Source organism: Sparus aurata, unplaced genomic scaffold (genome assembly GCF_900880675.1).
Source record: "Sparus aurata unplaced genomic scaffold, fSpaAur1.1, whole genome shotgun sequence".
Taxonomy (NCBI): domain Eukaryota; kingdom Metazoa; phylum Chordata; class Actinopteri; order Spariformes; family Sparidae; genus Sparus; species Sparus aurata.
The window spans coordinates 17,285-39,088 of NW_022045193.1; the positions used below are offsets into that span (position 1 = coordinate 17,285).

General features: G+C 40.9%; 1 protein-coding gene across 2 annotated transcripts; it reads right to left on the minus strand.

Annotated features, from left to right (window-relative positions):
• Window positions 1–1,175: 1,175 nt before the first annotated feature.
• Window positions 1,176–21,762, minus strand: LOC115578173 (ATP-dependent DNA helicase PIF7-like). 2 transcript variants are annotated; one of them, XM_030411023.1, is made up of 4 exons: window positions 17,203–21,762; window positions 13,960–13,961; window positions 1,838–2,391; window positions 1,176–1,302 (listed from the first exon to the last, which is right to left on the minus strand). In XM_030411023.1, the coding sequence occupies exon 1, from the start codon at window positions 19,907–19,909 to the stop codon at window positions 18,167–18,169; it is 1,743 nt and encodes a 580-aa protein (XP_030266883.1). In that variant the 5' UTR covers window positions 19,910–21,762; the 3' UTR covers window positions 1,176–1,302; window positions 1,838–2,391; window positions 13,960–13,961; window positions 17,203–18,166. The 2 variants fall into 2 exon arrangements, with proteins under 2 accessions (XP_030266883.1, XP_030266882.1); XM_030411022.1 differs by having other exon boundaries at window positions 1,176–2,391.
• Between the last annotated feature and the right edge of the window lie 42 nt (window positions 21,763–21,804).

The window sequence follows — 21,804 nt, forward strand, 5'->3', positions numbered from 1 at the left end:
TGTTGTTAATAATAATAATAATAATAATATTATCATTATTATTATTATTATTATTATTATTATTAATTCAACCAGAAGAAATGTTGGTTGCACTTACTGTACTCTTTTTATATTGAAAATGAGAGCAGAAAAGGTTAACCTCCTGGTTGCACTTCATTCAAATAAAAGATTAATACATGTGCCATTAATTACTGTACACTTATTTATATCATAATTCATTTAAACCTGATAATCTAACCCTTGTAAGAAACAACAGGGATCTAGGAAACTTCATGTGCACTGTCCAGTATCCAGGTATTTCTTTCAGTGACACTGGTTCATTTTTTGACTCGATTTCAAGTCATTGAATGGTATCAGATCATATCATTCTAAATGAACCAAGATTGTCCTTGAATCATATCGGCAACAACAAATTATAAATCAAATCGTTGTTAAAATGAATCATTACACCCCTACTAAACTGTGTTAATGTCAATTTCTGTAGACTGTTGCAGCTCCCACACTTACTGTCAGGCCTGGGCAGAAACTGAGGACTCAGATGCGGAAGGCAGTTGTAAAGACAGGTTTTATTTTTCAATATAGTTTCTCCGATGACAGAGTGATAAAGAAACAGGCTGTGAAACACTGTGGGTCCAACGGACCAAAAAATAAACACAACACAACAAGAACAAAGGAAGCTCCTGCAGGAGAAAAAGGGAAGACTACACTGATCTAAAGAAAACTAGGAGATATGAAATCTATCAAAATAAAAGTCACTCTCGAGGAGGAAGACACCCAGGCTATAAACTTATCTACACTAAGAAGGCTGAAAAACTTTAATGAACTGAAAACACTCCGACAGGAGGAAAAGCAAACGCTATGGAACTTAATAAACAAATGAACGAAAATCTGACCAAAAGTTACACAAAATCAAAATCACTCTACAACAGAGGACAACTATATGAAAAAACAAAACTTGGCAATACTGATCTCTCAAGGGAAAAATCCGGGCTATGAACAAGGCTGTGAATAAGGCTGGACGTACTCGACGAAGACGAACGAAATACTCTGGCAACGAAGACAGGGGAAGACAAGGACTATATACACATGAGGGGAGGGAGCACAGGTGGAAACAATCAGGGATCAGGGAAGACGCCAGACCGGTGACACAAGAGGAAGGGCAAGTGACCTGAAACGAGAGGAGAGTTACTTTTCAAAATAAAACATGAAATTCACAAGACAAAAACCCAAGACAGGACAAACCTCACCGCGGTGTGACACTTACCAGGCAAAAGCACAGGAGCCGGTCAAGGTCCTCTGTGTCTAAGAAATTAAACATATATTAGTTTAACTACAAATCATGACTAAATACTTCAAAATGACATAAACTCCCTCAACACAGAATGTTATGGATCAAACTATCATCGACTTACTTCATACAATTACACAATTATTAAGCTATGGTTTTGAATCTTGTGCTGCAAACTCTTAGCAGATCAGCACATAGCACCAGTGGGAAAAAAGTTAACTTACAGGCCTGCTAGTTTTTAATCAATTTATAGATTTGAATTAAGATATTGTGTAGATGTGTCAGTCTGTTTAAATAAAAGTTCTTGTGACATATCAAATGTGGTTTTTGTTAAAAACTGATAATTTAGCCCACTGATTAGAAAATGCTGAGATATATCTCGCTTGTCTTTACAATCTGCCTGAAAATACCATGATATGAATTTTGGTCCATAATGCTTTGTGTTTAATTTATAAACTGTGTATGTGATTCCCACCAACAAAGTTTAATTGAATGTAAACCTATGAAATATCAGTTTAAAACAATCATAATGTCACCGTGTGCTCTTACACTTCGGAGTTTGCAGGCAAGTTCAGTCGAGTGAGGGAGAGAGAGAAGAGAGAGTTACAATTCACTAAAGAAAACCAACCTCAACTCATTTCAATTTAGGGCATTAAATACTATTCCATCTCAGCTCTCTGTACAGTGAGCTGCATACACTGCATACAGTGCATGTTGCCTGTGCTTCACCAAAATCAGTCTATGCACCATGAATGACATTACCACAAAATCAGCCCTTCCATACAGAGATGAGCTGTATGTGTGTGAGAGACAGAACTGTTTTATGAGTAACTAATTATTCTTATATGCAGCAATTGCTTAAGTTATTTAATAACTTTTGACAGAAGCATCTGTTACTCTCAATTTAAAGTAATGTGCCCATTTTCTAAAATTTTGAGACATAAATTATAACAATAAAGATACCCCAAAATATATAAATCATGTGTGAATCCAAACTTAAACAGTTTGAGATACTAAACTGTGTCACTGTCAATTTCTGTAGGCTGTTGCAGCTCCCATACTTACCAGGCAAAAACGCAGCAGATGATCAGTGTCCTCTATATCTATGAAAGGAAACATATATCACGACTAACTACTTTCCCATCTCGGCTCTGTGTGTACTTGAATATATCATTTTGTTGGTATTAATGTCACTCTGCTTCTCCCGTCTGTTTGTTTGGGTTGGAGTTACACACATGACACTTGTCACAAAATTTGACGTGCTTGGTATCATATTAAATCATATGATCTATCATGTTTATTGCGACATTGAGCAAGACTACGGTGTGGTTGGGCCACCAGGAGTGTGGAGACAGACAGATGTTTGGATTGTTCTCAGAAAACCAGCAGGTCTAATCTCATTTCAATGAAGATCAAATTCTTTGATTATTATATTCTGGGTGTTGAATTTTACAATGTATGGATGCAATTCCTGTCAACAACGATTATATAGATGAGAAGTCATTCCTAATGACTTACATATCAGTTTAGTAACTGTCATAACTAACAAAATGAGTGTTTATTTGTACTCACACTGTAGAGACAGCACAGGACATCAGCAGGAACACACAAGGACGGTCAGTGGTTTGGAGGGGAGAGAAATTGACAGTTTTAGTTCACTTCAGAAAACCAGTGACACACATCATTTAATTTGATAATAGATTCCATTGATGTGACACAGTAACCCTCAGTGTTGATAGGCCATTTCTCATGTAAAATATCAATACTACACTGCTACACTTGTGAGTCTGAGAGTGAGCAAGACCTCAGAGTAGTGTCTACAGAGACAGCTACATATGATAGTATAAAAGTAAAACTAATACAGAGTATTATCTTAGTTTTTTTGTTCTCAGAAAACCAGCAGGTCTCGTCTTATGAGATTACATTGTTTAAGTATTATTTTCAGGGTATTGAATTTTCAATGTATGGATGATTATATGGATGGGAAGTATAGTTCTCAACGGGTCGGCCCGGCCCTACAAACCCGACCAGACCCGCAGGTTCGGGCCGGGTTCGGGCCGAAAAAATACGCAAATGAGCCGGGTCGGGTCGGGCCTCGGGCTTCTTTTTTTATAAAACACATTTCATAAAACACATTTCTTGCAGGTTGTAAATTATATATTGTTCTGTGAATCATCGCTGTTCACGTGTGATGAAGAGCAAGTCTGGCTGCCTGCTTCATGGGGAGGGGCAGACGCAGACCTGACGCCGCTGTGGGTCATCATACTGCGGCCCGCAAGTCAATTTCCAAATATCAATAATTCACAGTGTCGACTGAAGGAACATTATGTAAACAATTTGTATCCTAATGAGAGAGACAGGGCTGCTTCTCCACCCCGAATCACCCTCCCATACCTCCAGCCTTAAAAACACAGCAAACAAACATGTTCTATCCTTTTTAACCCTTGTGCCTTCCTTAAAAAAACTTCCTCTAACCACCTTCGTGGCAAAAATGTACACGCACACAATCTGCCATAAAATCCTCATACATCAATATTTTTTTCTGCTTTTTTTTTTGTTGTAATCCCTTAACCAACTTGTTCCCTGATCAAAATGATCAAATATTTAAAAATTTTCAGGATTTTAACCCTTTAAATGCCAGTTTGATTATTTGAATTATCAAATATATTTCTTAAAAACACACAAAAAATGTATTATTTTCTATATAATAAGTAGTAGCCTTATGGGGCTTTGGTGGTGATTGGAGTCTTGGATATGTCAAAGATTACCAACAAAATTGATTTGATTGCATCAGTATTTTTTATGTAGTAACAAATACTCCCTCTAACCACCTTCGTGGCAAAAATGTACACGCACAAATTCTGCCATAAAATCCTCATACATCAATATTTTTTTCTGCTTTTTTTGCTTGAATCCCTTAATCAACTTGTTCCCTGATCAAAATAATCAAATATTCATTAATTTTCAGGATTTTAACCCTTTAAATGCCAGTTATATTATAATTATCTATAAAAAACCCACAAAAATGTATTATTTTCCATATAATAAGTAGTAGGCTGATGGGGCTTTGGTGGTGATTAGAGTCTTTGATATATCAAAGATTACCAACAAAATTGATTTGATTGCATTAGTATATTTTATGTAGTAACAAATACTCCCTCTAACCACCTTCGTGGCAAAAAATGCCCCATTGACTTCCATTAAAACCACATTTTTTAATCGCACTACCATTACAGTATAAAACCATGAATTCTGTAATGTCAGCATGCCATTTTGAAGAAAAGTAGTTATATTTGACATTTTTGATGTATTTCACCAGATTGAACCATTTTCCCATTGTAGGCCGATGCATGAAATTCTTGTATTTTTGCCAGTTATATTATGGAGCCGGGTGACTACCAGGGCCCTGTGTGTGTGTGTGTGTGTGTGTGTGAGATGTTTTTAAATCAACATCTGATTCATCAGTGTGAACTCTTATTGTGCAAACTGCAACAACTTTGGAAATTTAGACAACAAAAAACAAAATAGAACATATGAAATATGAACAAAATATGAAATATAAACAGAAATATCCAGGCATTGAATATACGACGTGTGTGTGTGTTTGAGAGAAACAGATACATGGATACTGTGTGTGTGTGTGTGTGTGTGTGTGTGCGCTTGTGTGTGTGTGTGTGTGTGTGTGTGTGTGTGTGTGCGCTAGTGTGTGTGTGTGTGTGTGCAATCTGAGGGTTAAATGAAATACAAGTTTACAGCTGCTGTTGAAATATCAAAGTTATTGTTTCTTCTTCTTCTTCTGGACAGAAAGGAGGTCTCAAAGTGTGTGTGTGTGTGTGTGTGTGTGGTCCTGCAGCATGTGACCTAGTGTTCCCTACACATGCACACTTGGTGGTGGAAGACCTCTTTTTCAGGCCTCTGTACAACCAGCACACACCTCTCCTTCTAGTGGAGCTGGTCAATGGCGCTGTCAGGATGAGAAGTCTCATGTATGCCCGAATCTCTTGGGCATCCACGTCACTCCATCCTGACACTGAATGCCTCCCGTATAAGTTTGTCATTTGCAAAATGAGCTGGATCAGGTCAGGAGTGAAGAAAAGGTCAAAAGATGATGCTACATTATGGATTCTTGATATTGCATCTCCCATGGGCCCTGGCATCATGCCGGTGGGTGCCTGCATGTAGCACAGAGTCTCAGCATGAGATGGAGACCACACTTGCCCGTCCACTGACTTTTAGGATGGACAGGATCCTCAGTGCCCGCTTCACTCTCAGAGGATGGGTCAGAGGCACTCACAGACGTGGAAGACTCCAGCGAGCCTTCTGTGTCAGACTCCCCCTCGAAGATCGTGGTTTCCCCTGATGAATCCTGCAGCTCGCTGTCAGATAAAGGCTGCATGACCATTTCTAATGCCTCTTCTCTTCTGAAATGCCTTTTCATTTTTGCACCCTCTCTGCTCACTAATGAAATGACCCCTCAGACAAGTTGCATGTTTATCTTTGGCTGTGAAAGCAGCCAGGTGCATAAACACACTAACCGTTGTTTTTGCTTTGTTTTTGAGAACAGCAAAGGCATGTTTTCACTCAAGCACCTTTTCAAAGACACATGAAACACATTCCTCAAAAGATTACCTTTTTTCACTGCTGAAGTGATCAGTGCATGCTTACAGATTCTCACACACACACACACACACACACACACTCTCACTTTCTATCTCACACACACACACAGACAGACACACACACACACACACACAGGGCCCTGGTAGTCACCTGGCTCCATAATATAACTGGCAAAAATACAAGAATTTCATGCATCGGCCTACAATGGGAAAATGGTCGAATCTGGTGAAATACATCAAAAATGTTAAATATCACTACTTTTCTTCAAAATGGCATGCTGACATTACAGAATTCATGGTTTTATACTGTAATGGTAGTGACATTAAAAAATGTGGTTTTAATGGAAGTCAATGGGGCATTTTTTGCCACGAAGGTGGTTAGAGGGAGTATCTGTTACTACATAAAATATACTAATGCAATCAAATCAATTTTGTTGGTAATCTTTGATATATCAAAGACTCTAATCACCACCAAAGCCCCATCAGCCTACTACTTATTATATGGAAAATAATACATTTTTTGTGTTTTTTATTAAATAAATAATTAGTAATTCAAATAATAAAACTGGCATTTAAAGGGTTAAAATCCTGAAAATTATTGAATATTTGATCATTTTGATCAGGAAACAAGTTGGTTAAGGGATTCAAGCAAAAAAAAAAGCAGAAAAAAATATTGATGTATGACTATTTTATGGCAGATTTTGTGCGTGTACATTTTTGCCACGAAGGTGGTTAGAGGGTGCAAAATGCATTACAGGAAAATAAAAGACATGTAAGAGTAAAAGACACTGGATTTCAAAAATTTGACTAAAAAGAAGAGTTCCTACAAAAATCCATGCCACAAGCTGTAACACAGCCAAAATGATCGCTAAATCAAAAAAAAAGTTGAGAAAAATGTACAAAAATGCCCGAGGAAGGCACAAGGGTTAATTAATAGAGAGGCATTAGTGGAGCCTGTTTCATATGTCCACGCGTGCTCTCCACAGCCTCTCCATGGATAACTCGGCAGCGCACTACAAGAATGTGCTCCAACTAGACTGCCCCTCACCTTCCACCTAGATGCCGCATATCTCGATCACGTGCACAGCCACAGCCCTGAATTAGCAGTACTGAAGTCATTAAAAGTAATGCAAACAAAAGAGACCAACTGAAAAGTCAGTATGCTTTGAAAAGGCAGAAATATTTTTTCACATTCCATATTTAGGCTATGGCGGGCTGCCACAGTCTCGTCAATGTATGGGGAACACTGTCTCATATTAGTTAAGTGTAAGTCATAACAAGCAAAATGTGTGTGTGTGTGTTTGTACTCACACTGTAGTCAGCACAGGACGTCAGTAGGAACACAAGGAAGGCGGTTTGGGAAAAAGAGAAGTTGCACATTTCAGTTAATTTCAGAAAACCAGTGTCACAGCTCATTTGAATTTATGGGCTTCAGAGAAGTGTCTACAGAGAAGCACATATAATACTATGATATAATAGTTGTACTAGAATCCGTGTACCCTTCATTCTTTGGTTTTTCCGTTTCAAAACCAAATTAAAATAACCGAAAACCAACTTTGTTTTTCAGTTATTTTGTTTTAAAACCAGAGCGGAAAAACGGAAAAACAGAATAACACAAAATCACACATTGTGTAGCTGTTATTCTGTTTTAAAACAAAAACAGAATAATGTGAAAATTAAGTTTTTTGATTTTTACTGTTTTGTTATTGTGATATTTGGAAAATACGGATTTTGGAGCGGCGGCGCAGTAATTGTAATTCATGTAATTCACACAGAAAGCTGCGCTGCCGCTCCTAAAAAGACGTGACGGTAGACATCATGATGATGACGTTGGGGTGTTTCCCCTGCGGTTATTTATCAAAATATACACCTGCACCCTGCGTTTAAAGGGACCCTGCGGTTAATTGAAACCCGGCTCTTATTTGGTAATATAAGGTACATTTACACCCATGTGCATCCGCGATTCATTTGCAGTCTGGAGGCGGAGTGCTGTGTGTCTACTCTCTGCTCTGACTGTAGGCTGGACTGCTTCGAGGCTACTGAGAGACTGACCGCCTGTGAGTGCTTTTGGACGAGGGAGGGACTCACGGCAGCACCCGCTGCTCGTTGAGCACAGTAACTGCAGGGTGATACGTGCTTTCAAGTCAGAGTCTCCAAACACCAAAAAATTCTCCAATAACACCAGTAAAAGTCGCTAGAGCGGTCGGTAGTCGCTTTGACAAAAAAAGTCGCCAGAAGGATGATTTGTTTGTGTTTTATAACAGTCACAACCACTTGCATTTCGACATGGGGGGAATTTTCATGATTTTTTAAAAACATTTTTTAATCTTTTTTCCGATTTTTTTTTTTCCCTCCCATCCTGCACTTAAAATGTTGGAGCTGCTCCGTCTCTCCTTCTCTCTCTCCTGACACTGGGGCGGACCGGACGAGCTAATGTTCCGGAGCAGAATGTCAATCAATATTTTATCAGTATAGGCTACATACACACATAGCCTACCCTGTTTAGAAGTAATCACAGCCGTTTCCAGATCGGTGTCTGAAACAGTACTTCTACGGCGAAGGTTGTGCTCCATGCAAAACCTCCTAATGCTCATTATGGAGCATTGCGAGGCACCTTCGTGCTGCAGGACATCTCTTATCTCTGAATGTGTTTTCCCACTCTCAAAAAGTTTGCAGGTTAGATCTGCATAAGGCTGAAGTGTGGCCATTACTTGTAGTGAAGTCTTGGTGATCTTGGCAGTTCTACTTCCTTATATTAAAATTGATGCCGATTTAAATCCGTTGTTTTTCTGTTTTCCCTTTCCCCTTTTTGTTTTAAAACAGAATAACAGCTACAAAATGTGTGATTTTGTGTCATTCTGTTTTTCCGTTTTTCCGTTCTGGTTTTAAAACAAAATAACAGAGAAACAAAGTTGTTTTTCTGTTATTTTAATTTGGTTCTGAAACGGAAAAACCAAAGCACGAAGGGTACACGGATTTGCTAGTAATACTGTAACATAGTATATTATTATCCTTTTTTTGTCACTCAAATTAAGGTTGCTTGCATAAAAGCTGTCATCTTTGATTTATAACTTGCACAACTGACAACAGACTAGAAAAATGTGTATTTCCTGCGAAAATACAGTGTGAATGCTGACAGCTCAAGTGATTTCCGAAATCTGCTGAACGTGCTGCCGAAAATGCATAGAAGTATAAGGATGTTGAAAAAAAAGGCGAAAAGCTGTAGATTAAGAGGGTAGTAAAGATGTTAAAATGGTGAAAGAAGGTTAAAAAGGTGAAAAGTTATACGCTGAAAGAGCTTAAATAGGTGAAAAAAGGAGGCAAGGGGATCAAAAGCTGTTGGGTAAGAGGGAAGGAAGATGTTAAAATGGTGAAAACATATGAAAAGCTGTAGAGTAAGACGGCTGGAAAAGGTTAAAAATGGTGATGAAATCTGAAAAGCTGTAGAGTAAGAGGGCTGGAAGAGGTTAAAAAGGTGAAAACATATGAAAGGCTGTAGAGTAAAAAGGCTGGAAGAGGTTAAAAAGGTGAAAAAAGGCTAAGGGGTGAAAAGTTAAAGGCTGAAAGAGCTTCAAAAGGGGAGAAAAGGATGAAAAGGTGTACAGTCAGAGGGCTGGAAGAGGTTAAAATGGTGAAAAGACGATGAAAAGATGCAGAGTGAGTGCCGAAAAAGATTAAGAAGGTGTAAAAGGATAAAGTAAGAGGGCCGAAAAAGAATAAAAAAAGGTGAAGAAGGGTGAAAAGCTGTAGAGTAAGACGGCTGGAAGAGGTGGTGAAAAAGGGCTAAAAAGGATGACAAGCAGTAGAGTAAGAGGGCTGGAGGAGGTTAAAAAGGTGAAAACATATGAAAAGCTGTAGAGTAAAAGGGCTGGAAGAAGTTAAAGATGTGAAAACATGTGAAAAGTTGTAGAGTATGAGGGCTGGAGGAGGTTAAAAAGGTGAAAAAAATATGAACAGTTGTAGAGTAAGAGGGCTGGAACAGGTTAAAATGTTGAAAAAAGGCTAAAAGGTGAAAAGTTAAAGGCTGAAACAGCTTCAAAAGGTGAGAAAATGATGAAAACCTGTTCAGTAAGAGGGCTGGAAGAGGTTAAAATGGTGAAAAAATATGAAAAGTTGTAGAGTAAGAAGGGATGGATGAGGTTAAGAAGGTGAAAAAATATGAAAAGTTGTAGAGTAAGAAGGTCTGGAAGAGATTAAAAAGGTGAAAACATGTGAAAAGCTGTAGAGAAAGAGGGCTGGAAGAGGTTAAAATGGTGATAACATATGAAAAGCTGTAGAGTAAGAGGGCTGGAAGAGGTTAAAAAGGTGAAAAAATATGAACAGTTGTAGAGTAACAGGGCTGGAAGAGGTTAAAATGGTGATAACATATGAAAAGCTGTAGAGTAAGAGGGCTGGAAGAGGATAAAAAGTTGAAAAAAGGATGAAAAGGTAAAAAAGGTTAAGGGTGAAAGAGCTCAAACAGGTGAGAAAAGGATGAAAAGGTAAAAAGATGTAGAATAAGAGTGTTGAAAGAGGTTAAATCGGTGAAAAGAATATGAAAATATGTAGATTAAGAGGGCTGGAAGAGGTTAAAAAGGTGAAAAAAGGATGAAAAGGTAAAAAAGTTTAAGGGTAAAAGAGCTCAAATAGTTGAGAAAAGGATGAAAAGGTAAAAAGATGTAGAGTAAGAGGGATGAAAGAGGTTAGAAAGGTGAAAAGAATATGAAAATCTGTAGATTAAGAGGGCTGGGAGAGGTTAAAAATGGGAATAAAGGATGAAAAGCTGTCGAGTAAGAGGGCTGGAAGAGGTTAAAAGGGTGAAAAGAATATGAAAATCTGTAGAGTAAGAGGGCTGGAAGAGGTTAAAAAGGTGAATAAAGGATGACAAGCAGTAGAGTAAGAGGCCTGGAAGAGGTTGAACAGTGAAAACATATGAACAGCTGTAGAGTAAGAGGGTGGAATGAGCTTAAAAAGGTGAAAAAAAGACTGAAAAGGCCAAAAAGTTCTAGAGTAAGAGGGCAGAAAGAGGTTAAAAAGGTGAAAAAAGGCTGACAGGTGAGAAGTTAAAGGCAGAAAGAGCTTCAAATGGCTGCAGACATGCTGCAGCAGGAGCAAAAACACAGACGAAAGTGTCCCCATAAGGAATGAATAGGAAAATGCCTGCCAAACTCCTGCGATTTTTGTGAAACTGTTATAGTTATCGGCAAAACCTGCTACATGTTGAGTTACAGGAGACATTGCTGAACGCATTCATGTCATTTATATTTCTGTAAAGTGCATAATGAGGACACAGGAGCGAGAGACAAAACATGTACCGTCTGCGATCCTCTAGAAATTTTGGCTCAAAATTAACATTGCGGCTTATGGGGAACATTCAGGATTGCTTGTCGCTCCTGGGCTTCTAAATCCAAAACCGTAAGTCCTACAGCTGAAATGAGATCATCAGCTGAAACCCAACAAGATTTCCTACATTTATATGCCTATATTGTCTATGTCAAGTACAAGATGTGGGATCCAAATCAAGCTGAAGCAAAAAAAATCCCGTTTTCGGAGCTGCTCCTCACTCTGGGGTGCGGCAGTTGATGATGTCACGCACTCTAGCTCACGCAATACACACCCATTATAAACTCAGAAGACGGGCTTAAAATCCTTAAAACTAAAACTGTGACCATTTCAAAACCGTACAAGATTTTTAAAAACTGAATACAAGGTCAATAGTTCAAGGTTTTGTGATTCATTTAAAGTTTGAATGGTGTCTCTCGCTCAACGTATGAGGAACAAGAAGAGGTTGAAAGTCGATGAGTTTTGAAGAGGATTTGAAGCTTTTCCCATCTGCTGCAATGTTAAATTTTTTTTGGAAAAAGCTGAATAGCTGAAAAAGTTGAAAAGTTGAAAAGTTGAAAAGAAGAAGGTTGAAAGAGCTGAAAAAGCTGAACATTTGAATATTTGAATGGTTTGAATAGCTGAACGTATGCTGAAGTTATAGCAGAATGAAATTTGAAAAAATCCCCATAAGAATGAATGGGGAAAATTTTGCATTAAAAGCTTAATATCTCCAAAAGTATAAAAGATTGAAACGAGAAAAATAGACGCCATCATGTCCTTAAAAAGCTGAACATTTTGATATTTGAATGGTTTGAATAGCTCAAGGTTTGAAGGAGAAGAAGCGTGCTGAAAAACGTACGGAATCATGAATAATAATAACTTTAACCCTCTGAGGTCGATTGACGCGCCGGCGCGTCAAAATCACGTGACTAATTTAAGATGACGTAGCAGCGAGACGGAGCCTCTGTGAGTCTCCGTTCTGACTCTATGTGTTAGAGCAACCTTCAAACTATATGCCAGTTTTTAAATCGTGTTGATAGGCCAAGTAAAACCGGAGTTACGATGTATTATGTACGCCACACTTTTTCGCTAACGTTGCTGTCACGTTTGCTGCGCGTTTGGTGCAGGAAGAGACGGAAAAGAGATCGGGCTTTCCTCACGGACGTGTCCGCAAACAGGAAGTGCAAGCAAAAAAAACATGTTCCTATTGGTGGAAAAAGGCACCATACCAGCCAATCACAAAATTAAATGGCAAATCACGTGATTTGGTTGCTGAGGGAGGGGGGGAAGATTTGGAAGGGACGGGGCGGAAAAGTGAAAGCAGCAGTGCCGGTCAGAGAGGCAGCGACAGAGATCGCGAGTTTTGAGAGTTGGGAGATTTGTGACATTTAGCGTGTTTGGAGTGCATAGTTAGTGTGTTATGTAGTGTGTTTAGTGTGTAGTGGAGTCGTTTTTGTGTTTAATGAGTCAAAACAACAAGGAGAGTGCCGAATGTGGAGCAGGCAGTGCAGCTTTTCATTGAGCTGGAGGAGCTCAGGCAGACCTGAGCCTGGGGCGTTGCCTGCATTTAAATGTACATAGTTACATATAAATTTGTAAATTTCAAAAACTTATGCACAGATTTAGCAAACAACAATATATATTTGCATTATAAGTAATAAAAATGGTTCGCTGAGCATATTTGTGGTTTTCACAGTAAAAAAACTAACTTTTTCCTACTCGGATTTTATGTTTTTTTGTGAATTTAGGTCCATTGTGTTAATACAGTATGTCAAAATGAAAAAATAACTGTACAGTCACACATGTGAGGTTGTGGTGAACATAATGACACCAAACAAGGCAAGGGAAATTGTTTTTAAGGTGAAATATAATGGTAAAATCAAAAATGGTCAAAAACGGCCAATTATACCCCAGACCCCAGAGGGTTAATAAATTCCAGAAGAACAATAGTGTGAATGCTTGCAGCATTCACACTAATAAACCCCAGAAGAACAATAGTGTGAATGCTGAGTCAGCATTCACACTAATAATAACTTTAATAAATTCCAGAAGAACAATAGTGTGAATGCTTGCAGCATTCACACTAATAAAAAGAGGCGCGAGCAATAACAATATGGACACCTATAGCTCTGCTATAGAGGTGTCCATAGTGGGCTGGCGAGCACAGCCCACTAACTAGACAATTCCCCGCCGGGAAATCGCGAGAGTGGGCTGTGCGCTTTGCCCCGTGACGAAAAAGCAAACATGGCATCAGCAAAGTTTCCTCACCATGAAGCGGGAAAGGCCTTAAGGAACACACACATCAAGTTTTGTGGTCCTAGCTTCAGAAATGTGGTAATAGGAGCGAGTTAAAAAAGGCCGCAGTTTTGCAAATCCTCTTCCCGATTTACATTGGAGTGAATGGAGCAGTTGAGAGCTACTCTTGTCGGTTAGAGGCAGATCAATCCAAAACCATAAATCCTACCGATAAAGTAGACACATTGGGAGAAAGAAGACATGTGTGGCTAAAACTCTGGAAAATATCACTGTTTTTGAGCCTAATTTGTGGCCAGGATCATCACGGAAAGAGAAAATGTCTGAGCAAATTTTTGAAGTTCTCTCACTCTGTCAGTTGGCCCTCTCCACTCTGCTGCACGAAATTTCCGCCATACACAATCATTGAAAACCCAGAATTTTTCCAAAATCACTCACCGTCATTCAAGGATCACAGTTCAAAAACTACACATCATAGGAAAAAAGTTCAAATACAACTTAAATACTCAGTACTTGTGCCTACATTCTATAGCTGAAATGGTGTTTCTACGTGAACGTATGCCAGAGCAGGAGATGTTTGAAAAACGTTGCAGATTTGCGACTTTTTTGGCCTCCCCCCTTTCATTCCTTATGGGAAACTTTATCGCAGTTTTCGTGACTTATGTCATGAAAAATTAACATTTCGTAAAGCTGAATAATAGCAACCCGAGTCCGATCGAGCCGCACATTGAATGAGCAAAAAAATAATCATTAAATGTAGTTTAAATGTTGGGAAATATACTGTGTGTGCGTTTGTGTGCATGTGAGTGCACGCTTAAGCATTGCTGTGTGTGTGTGTGTGTGTGTGTGTGTACCTGTCTCTCTGTCTGTCTGTCTCATGTGTGTCTCCTGTCTGTCTGTCTGTCTGTCTGTCCGATGTGTGTCTCCTGTCTGTCTGTCTGTCTGTCTGTCTGATGTATGTCTCCTGTCTGTCTGTCTGTCTGTCTGTCACTCTCTCTCTTTGCCCAGCTGATTTCGGTTGCTAGGTGACAGTTGGCAGGGGCCGTAGCAACGGACTGTGAGGGAGTCAGTTGGCCCTCTCCACTCTGCTGCATGAACATTCCCCCATACACAATCATTGAAAACCCAGAATTTCTCAAAAATCACTCACCATCATTCAAGGATCACAGTTCAAAAACTACACATCATAGGAAAAAAGTTCAAATACAACAAAAATACTCAAGACCTGTGCCTACATTTTAAAGCTGGAATGGTGTTTCTAGCTGAATGTATGCCAGAGCAGGAGATGTTTGAAAAACATCGCAGATTTGCGAGTTTTTTGGCCTCATCCCATTCATTCCTTATGGGAAGTGTCTCGCAGCTGTTCGCGTCTTACGACGCAAAAGATTAATATTCTAGAAAACTGAATTATAGCATACAGAGTCCGATCAAGCCGCACATTGAATGAGTGAAAAAATGATCGTTTAATGTAGTTTAAATGTTGGGAAATATACTGTATGTGTGCGTCTGTGTGCATGTGAGAGCACGCTTAAGCAGCTCTGTGTGTGTGTGTCTACATGTCGCTCTGTCTGTCTGTCCGTCTGTCTGTCTGATGTGTGTCTGTCTGTCTGATGTGCGTCTCCTGTGTGTCTGTCTGTCTGTCTGTCTGATGTGCGTCTCCTGTGTGTCTGTCTGTCTGTCTGTCTGATGTGTGTCTCCTGTGTGTCTGTCTGTCTGTCTGTCTGATGTGTGTCTCCTGTGTGTCTGTCTGTCACTCTCTCTCTTTGCCCAGCTGATTTCGGTTGCTAGGTGACAGTTGGCAGGGGCCGTAGCAACGGACTGTGAGGGAGTCAGTTGGCCCTCTCCACTCTGCTGCACGAACATTCCCCCATACACAATCATTGAAAACCCAGAATTTCTCCAAAATCACTCACCATCGTTCAAGGATCACAGTTCAAAAACTACACATCATAGGAAAAAAGTTCAAATACAACAAAACTACTCAAGACCTGTGCCTACATTTTAAAGCTGGAATGGTGTTTCTAGCTGAATGTATGCCAGAGCAGGAGATGTTTGAAAAACATTGCAGATTTGCGAGTTTTTTGACCTCATCCCATTCATTTCTTATGGGAAGTGTCTCGCAGCTGTTCGCGTCTTACGACGCGAAAGATTAATATTCTAGAAAACTGAATTATTGCATACAGAGTCCGATCAAGCCGCACATTGAATGAGTGAAAAAATGATCGTTTAATGTAGTTTAAATGTTGGGAAATATACTGTGTGTGTGCGTCTGTGTGCATGTGAGAGCACGCTTAAGCAGCTCTGTGTGTGTGTGTCTACATGTCGCTCTGTCTGTCTGTCCGTCTGTCTGTCTGATGTGTGTCTGTCTGTCTGATGTGCGTCTCCTGTGTGTCTGTCTGTCTGTCTGTCTGTCTGATGTGCGTCTCCTGTGTGTCTGTCTGTCTGTCTGTCTGATGTGTGTCTCCTGTGTGTCTGTCTGTCTGTCTGTCTGATGTGTGTCTCCTGTGTGTCTGTCTGTCACTCTCTCTCTTTGCCCAGCTGATTTCGGTTGCTAGGTGACAGTTGGCAGGGGCCGTAGCAACGGACTGTGAGGGAGTCAGTTGGCCCTCTCCACTCTGCTGCATGAACATTCCCCCATACACAATCATTGAAAACCCAGAATTTCTCTGCTATAGAGGTGTCCATAGTGGGCTGGCGAACACAGCCCACTAATAACTAGACAATTCCCCGCCGGGGACAATACTGGCCTAATTTGTGGCCAGTATTGTCGACGTACGTCGCGAAAAATTAATATTTTCGTGAGAAAAATAATAGCAGCACTCTTCCGCCCGAGCCGCACGTTTTGATGTATTTTTTGTTTGTATTCGCTCAACGATGCGAAGAGCCAAAAAAGAGCGGGTCGAGGAATAACAATAGTGGGCTCACCTATAGCTCTGCTATAGAGGTGTCCATAGTGGGCTGGCGGGCACAGCCCACTAATAAACTCCAGAAGAACAATAGTGTGAATGCTGCTAATTACTTACATTAGCTTAGCTATTACATTGCAGCTTACACACGGCATTCCTCATTAAATAGATGAGAACAACATGAGTTAAGATATTACAAACAATGTCAATAAATACATGATATATTTAAAAATTGTTGAAAGGTATTTACAAAATTATTAATTACACTACATTTAACACACTGGCCCAGTCGTTCTCATCATCTCAAGAGATGATAAGAAGGACATGAAAAAAGTTGCTGACCCCATTGTAAAATAAATACATAGATATAGACATTTACATTTACATAATACGATTAAACTATTTCCAGCAAAGACATGCCACTGCAACAACATACATATGAAAAACAAAACAAGACTAAATCCTGAAATAAGTTACATCAATCACTAGTGAGCACAGTGAGCAAATCTCCGAGTGCAAATGATCATCCAAGCAAGCCCCCTGGTACCTGCCTAACTCCAAACTAAACCTAACTACCTTCTGAGACTTGCCGGGCTCGAGGCTTCTTTAAAGCAAAACTTCAGTAAACCTCAGCCATATGACCAAGGCCCTGAAATGCTCGCCCCCACCAGAGAAACATGTCTCCACCCAGGATAACCTTGAAAATAAAAAAGGCAAAATAACAAATAGTACACCGATGGAACAGATTGCTCTGCCCAGCTGGCACACTCCCTAACTAACCAGGGAGATCAATCACAACCTGAAATCAGAAACACTCGGATGCTATACTCACCAGAAGAAGACTGCAGCTGCAGGTGCAGGAGGAGGAGAGTAGAGACTCCAGGTAAACTGTAAAGCATGGCACAACAGGTCTTGGACATAACAGCTGGAGATTAGTCATTAGTCAGTCAAAATACAATAAACTGGACTGTGGTAACTGTAATATGTTTGGAGAACACCTGATTGAAGACATTTATCAGGATGTGAAATATAAATGTGGTCAATTAGTGTGTTCTTTTCGGTTGTCGAATTTGCTACTAATTGAGTGTAACCTCTGGACTGAAACAAATCTGATACTTTTTTTTCCTTTTGAAAGGAGGTCCTCATTAAAATCGCCACAAACAATAATGGGCTGGTGATTTATCATGTCCAATGAGTCCAAGAGGTTTTTCAAGTTTTAGAGAAAGATTCCCAGTTGAAAACTTGGCGGTTTGTACACAGTCGCTATTAGCACTTTGACTAGAGCCTCAATTTTAAGGACAACAAACTCCAAATCAGTAACCTGTTGCATGTACCTGCGAGGCTCTGCTTGAACAGTGTCTCTACAGTACATAGCAACTCCACCTCCCTCTTTTTTGGCCATGTTCACACAGCTGTTGTAAGACAGCTGTCTGCTACGTGTGAACATGGTGTACCCCTCCAATTGAAAAATTTCAGCTACAGAGGACCCCGACAAATGTGTCTCTGTAAGGCAAAGCACATCTGCTCGTTGGAGCTCGTGATGTGCTTTGAGGTCCACCATGTGACATGGCAGACCCTGCGTGTTGTGGTGGACAATTGTCAAAACCTTTGGAGTTTGTTGTACAGATTTTAAAAGCGTTAATAATGGTCTACAGCTCTGGAAGGATGCATGAGGCATACTTTCCAGAGCCGTCTTGATCTTGGGGTCAGCGTAAATTTTTTTCTCATCAAAGTCAAGGATGGTGAGACCTTGAAGCGAGGTTGTACGGCTGAGCGCGACGTACACCATACCAGGTTCAAAAACACGCTTCAGACACACAACCGCCGACGGCATGGTCATTCCTTGAACTTTGTGGGCAGTACAAGCAAAAGCTAATTTCATGGGGAAACTGCCGGCGAACAACCCCTTTCTTGTTACTTAAGTTCTCCTCAGATCTTTCGATGTACACCGAGTTATCTGAGGGACCTAACATTTTTTTGCGGAATCTCTGTCCTGCAGTAGGATTGTCCAGCATGAGTCCAATCATCTTCACGCCTTCTGGTTCTCTAATTACGATGTTAGAAATGGTTCCAAATGTACCGTTCACAAGGCCATCTTCCACATCTAAATTTCGGATCAACATAACGCGTACTCCTTGAGCAGCCATTTTGTTGTCGGGCAAATCTCGCTTATGTCCTTTAATTTCCCCAGACACAAATGTCATGCAGCCAGTTCTGGGGTCTTTTCGAAAATCATGAGCTGCAATGCCAATCGCATCCTCGTAGGAAGCAGTTACGATGTCAGCGTTGTGACGGTCTACTTCTTTGTTTGTGGCGTAGATGTGTAGAGTCAATGCCTGACAATGTTGACCATCAGCCACTGCCTGTGTAAGCAAGAGCCTGTCCTCATCTAACAAAGGATCTTCCTTTTGCTTCACCCTGAGACGGTTCAAGAGTTCAGCAAAAGCTCGATCGTCTTTCTGTCGCATGATCTCTGTCAGGGTGACCATTTTGAAGTTATCCTTCCAGAGATCAAACTCGGTCTCCTCGTACACACACAGTGGCTTGGCTTTACCGAGGGGCGGCAGTTGATAAAAGTCACCTACAGCAAGGACAGATGTGCCTCCAAATGGTTTCCGATTACCCCTGATCTGCTGAAATCGCCAATGCACGTAGGCAAATAGCTCTTTAGAGACCATGGATTTCTCATCGATGATGAGAATCTCAGTGTTGGCCAGTGTTGCTCTGACTTCGTCAAGTGCATTCCCAAGACCTTGATAAGGTGGCTTCAAGGACCTTGGTAATTTGAGAATAGAGTGCAACGTGTTGCCTGATATGTTAAATGCTGCTGTACCTGTGAATGCGGTCAGCAGCACTGCGGGCTGGGACATGTCTGCGTGGTCGCGAAATCTCGGGAGCTCACGCAGAATTCTCGTTGCCTCATGGTGAATGCACTTAATCACATGCAATTTGCCACATCCAGCCCCTCCCGACAAGAAGTAATAAAATGGTTCTGGATTGTGTCCCCAGACTAGTTCAAAGCACCACTGTCGAACACTGCAGAAAACGGAAGCCTGAGTTTCATTCAGACTTTGGTACATTTTCCTAACAAAGTCTGGACTCAACTCTGGAGCTTCTATTCTAGGCATAGAGCTCCCCTTATCCTTTTTAGTGCCAAATTCTGGGACATCTTCACCGTTTTGATCTTGATCGCGAGGTTCACATTCAGCCAGGCACTCCAGCCGGTCCACTTCAATTTCGGGCGCAAAAGAGTTCCAAGCGTTTACGAGAGGACCGCACACCTGAAGCTGTTGAAACGCAGCTTCCATGTTTTTTCCTTGGCCCTCATAACGTTTTTTGTTGTGCCCCACGATTAACTCTACTCTCGTACCCCACTTCTCGCTACACCTATAAAACTCTTCATAAGTGGGGTGCGCTTCATCGCTTTCCGTTTGCTGGCCGTAGAGTACCCTGTAATCTGACGCAAACTCGGCCAGACACATGCGTTCAAACTCTCGAGTGAGAGGTCTGTTGACGTATTTTTCAGGCAACCCCGACATCCATCCATACTGCTGAACGAAGCGCCTGGATCCATAAGCAGATCTCTAACTTGTTGGAGCATTCGCTTAGCCAATTTTTGGTTTTCCGCGAGGGCCTTTTTCTGCTCCGCTATTTGCGCTTCGAAGTCTGCATCATCTTGATCCTCTTTTTGGTGGCAATTAATAGTGGGGGGGCTGGTGATGAATGTTTTATCCATCGGTAGATTTGGAAAGCCGAACCTGCAGGCTACATTTCCCTTCTTACAGGACTTTGAATGTTTCCTGCTGTGCACCTGTACCTCTGACACTATTTTGTGGAGTTCCGGATCCGTGTCAGGGTCGGGCATTTTGCAACTAATGTATTTATCTATAAATTCCATGATGTGACTATCAGGGTCGTCTTCAAATTTAGGTGAATCTTTAATCCAAATTACAATGTGTATGTGCGGGCTTCCCCTGGCTTGGAACTCAACGCGATAAAAATAATCTTCTACTTCACCAATGGGTCGTGCAGGAGAGAGGATGAGGTTCGTCATGAGAGCCTCGACTCTCTTTTCAAACATGCGCATTACTGTGACGGGGTTACTTCTCAAAATGTCGCATTTTGTTTTCCAATCTAAATCTGAGAACAGCCCTTGTTCTCCCTGCTGAGCTTTGATGACCTCTATGAACTCAGGCCATCTCATCTCAGCAGCGGAGAACGTGGCAAAAAATGTTGGCTTTCCAATTTGACGAACCGTGGCGTGCACATCTTTAAGTGTTTTGTTCCAATAGGCTGGAGTGCCTCTAAGAGGCTGCATGAACCTGGTCGCATCTTGGCTCATAATGAGCCGTTCTACCTCATCCTTGTCCTGGAGCATGACATTGTTGAGGCGACGTCCGTCTTTGGTTTTCGACTTTCCTTTGCGCATTTGTATAAACATACTATTTGTTGCGAGGTGAGTCTCTGTAACAAACTGCGCAAAGAAAAGATAACTCTGGTCACTTGCAAAACGCGTGTCTGCAGTAAAGAGCCTAGAATTAAAGTAAAGGCTCGGGGACAGGGAGACAGTTCTAGCTTCGTCTAATGTGTTCTCTCCTGTCGGAAATTGTACAGGAAAAGCCATGGCCTCCAACTTAGGTATGGTGAAAAAACCAACCGGTTTGTTGCCTTGCGCGGGTGCAACACTAAATATTCCGTCGCCATATGAAAGGATTTCCTGTGCAATGTCGGGGGGCTGCATGCAAGTGTCCAGGGAGAGGCCTGGTCTCAGCTCCTCCTGTTCTTCCTCATCTGCCTCTAACTGTCCCGGCTCGTTTTGGCTTTTAAAGGAGTCATCACCTGGTTTTTTACCCATCCAGTCCCTCTTGGATCGCTTTGGATCAATTCTTAAAACTTATTAGAAAAAAAAAATCTAAAAATATCAAACATTGAGTTTGTTCTGACCCTTTTTCATACCGCGACTTTCTAACGCGAGATTATGCGCAAGGTTTTGGCTGGTCCGGATGTGCAGTATATTAATATGAGGCGCGTGTTGATTGGCCGCAGGAAGGACAGAGCGGGGATGGCGGGGGGCGAGCCTGCATGCACACAGACTCCAAAACATAAACAGCCCAACACACAGTAAGAGACGAACCGTACGGAATTCAGGCATTTATGTATGAGCCAGAGTCGGAATCCGAACGGGAAAGTGAATAGGCAGAGACGTTGGAAGAGACACGTTTACAACATGATGTCTCTGAATGGTAAATCCTTTTTTTTTCCTTCTTACTTTTTCATTTCGAGTGAGTGTCTTCTCACCTTGCCTGTAGTTAGATACAAGCACCTCAATATGATAATTGCTAATTTATCAAGTTATAGTGAAGTAACTTTCAAATATGGCGTCCTCCCTAGCCTAGATGATGGCTGGATCATCTATAGCTAGTAGATAGATAGA

Coding starts and splice junctions, on each gene's coding strand:
- LOC115578173 (XM_030411023.1), bottom strand. CDS start 19,909: ATGTCGGGGTTGCCTGAAAAATACGTCAACAGACCTCTCACTCGAGAG.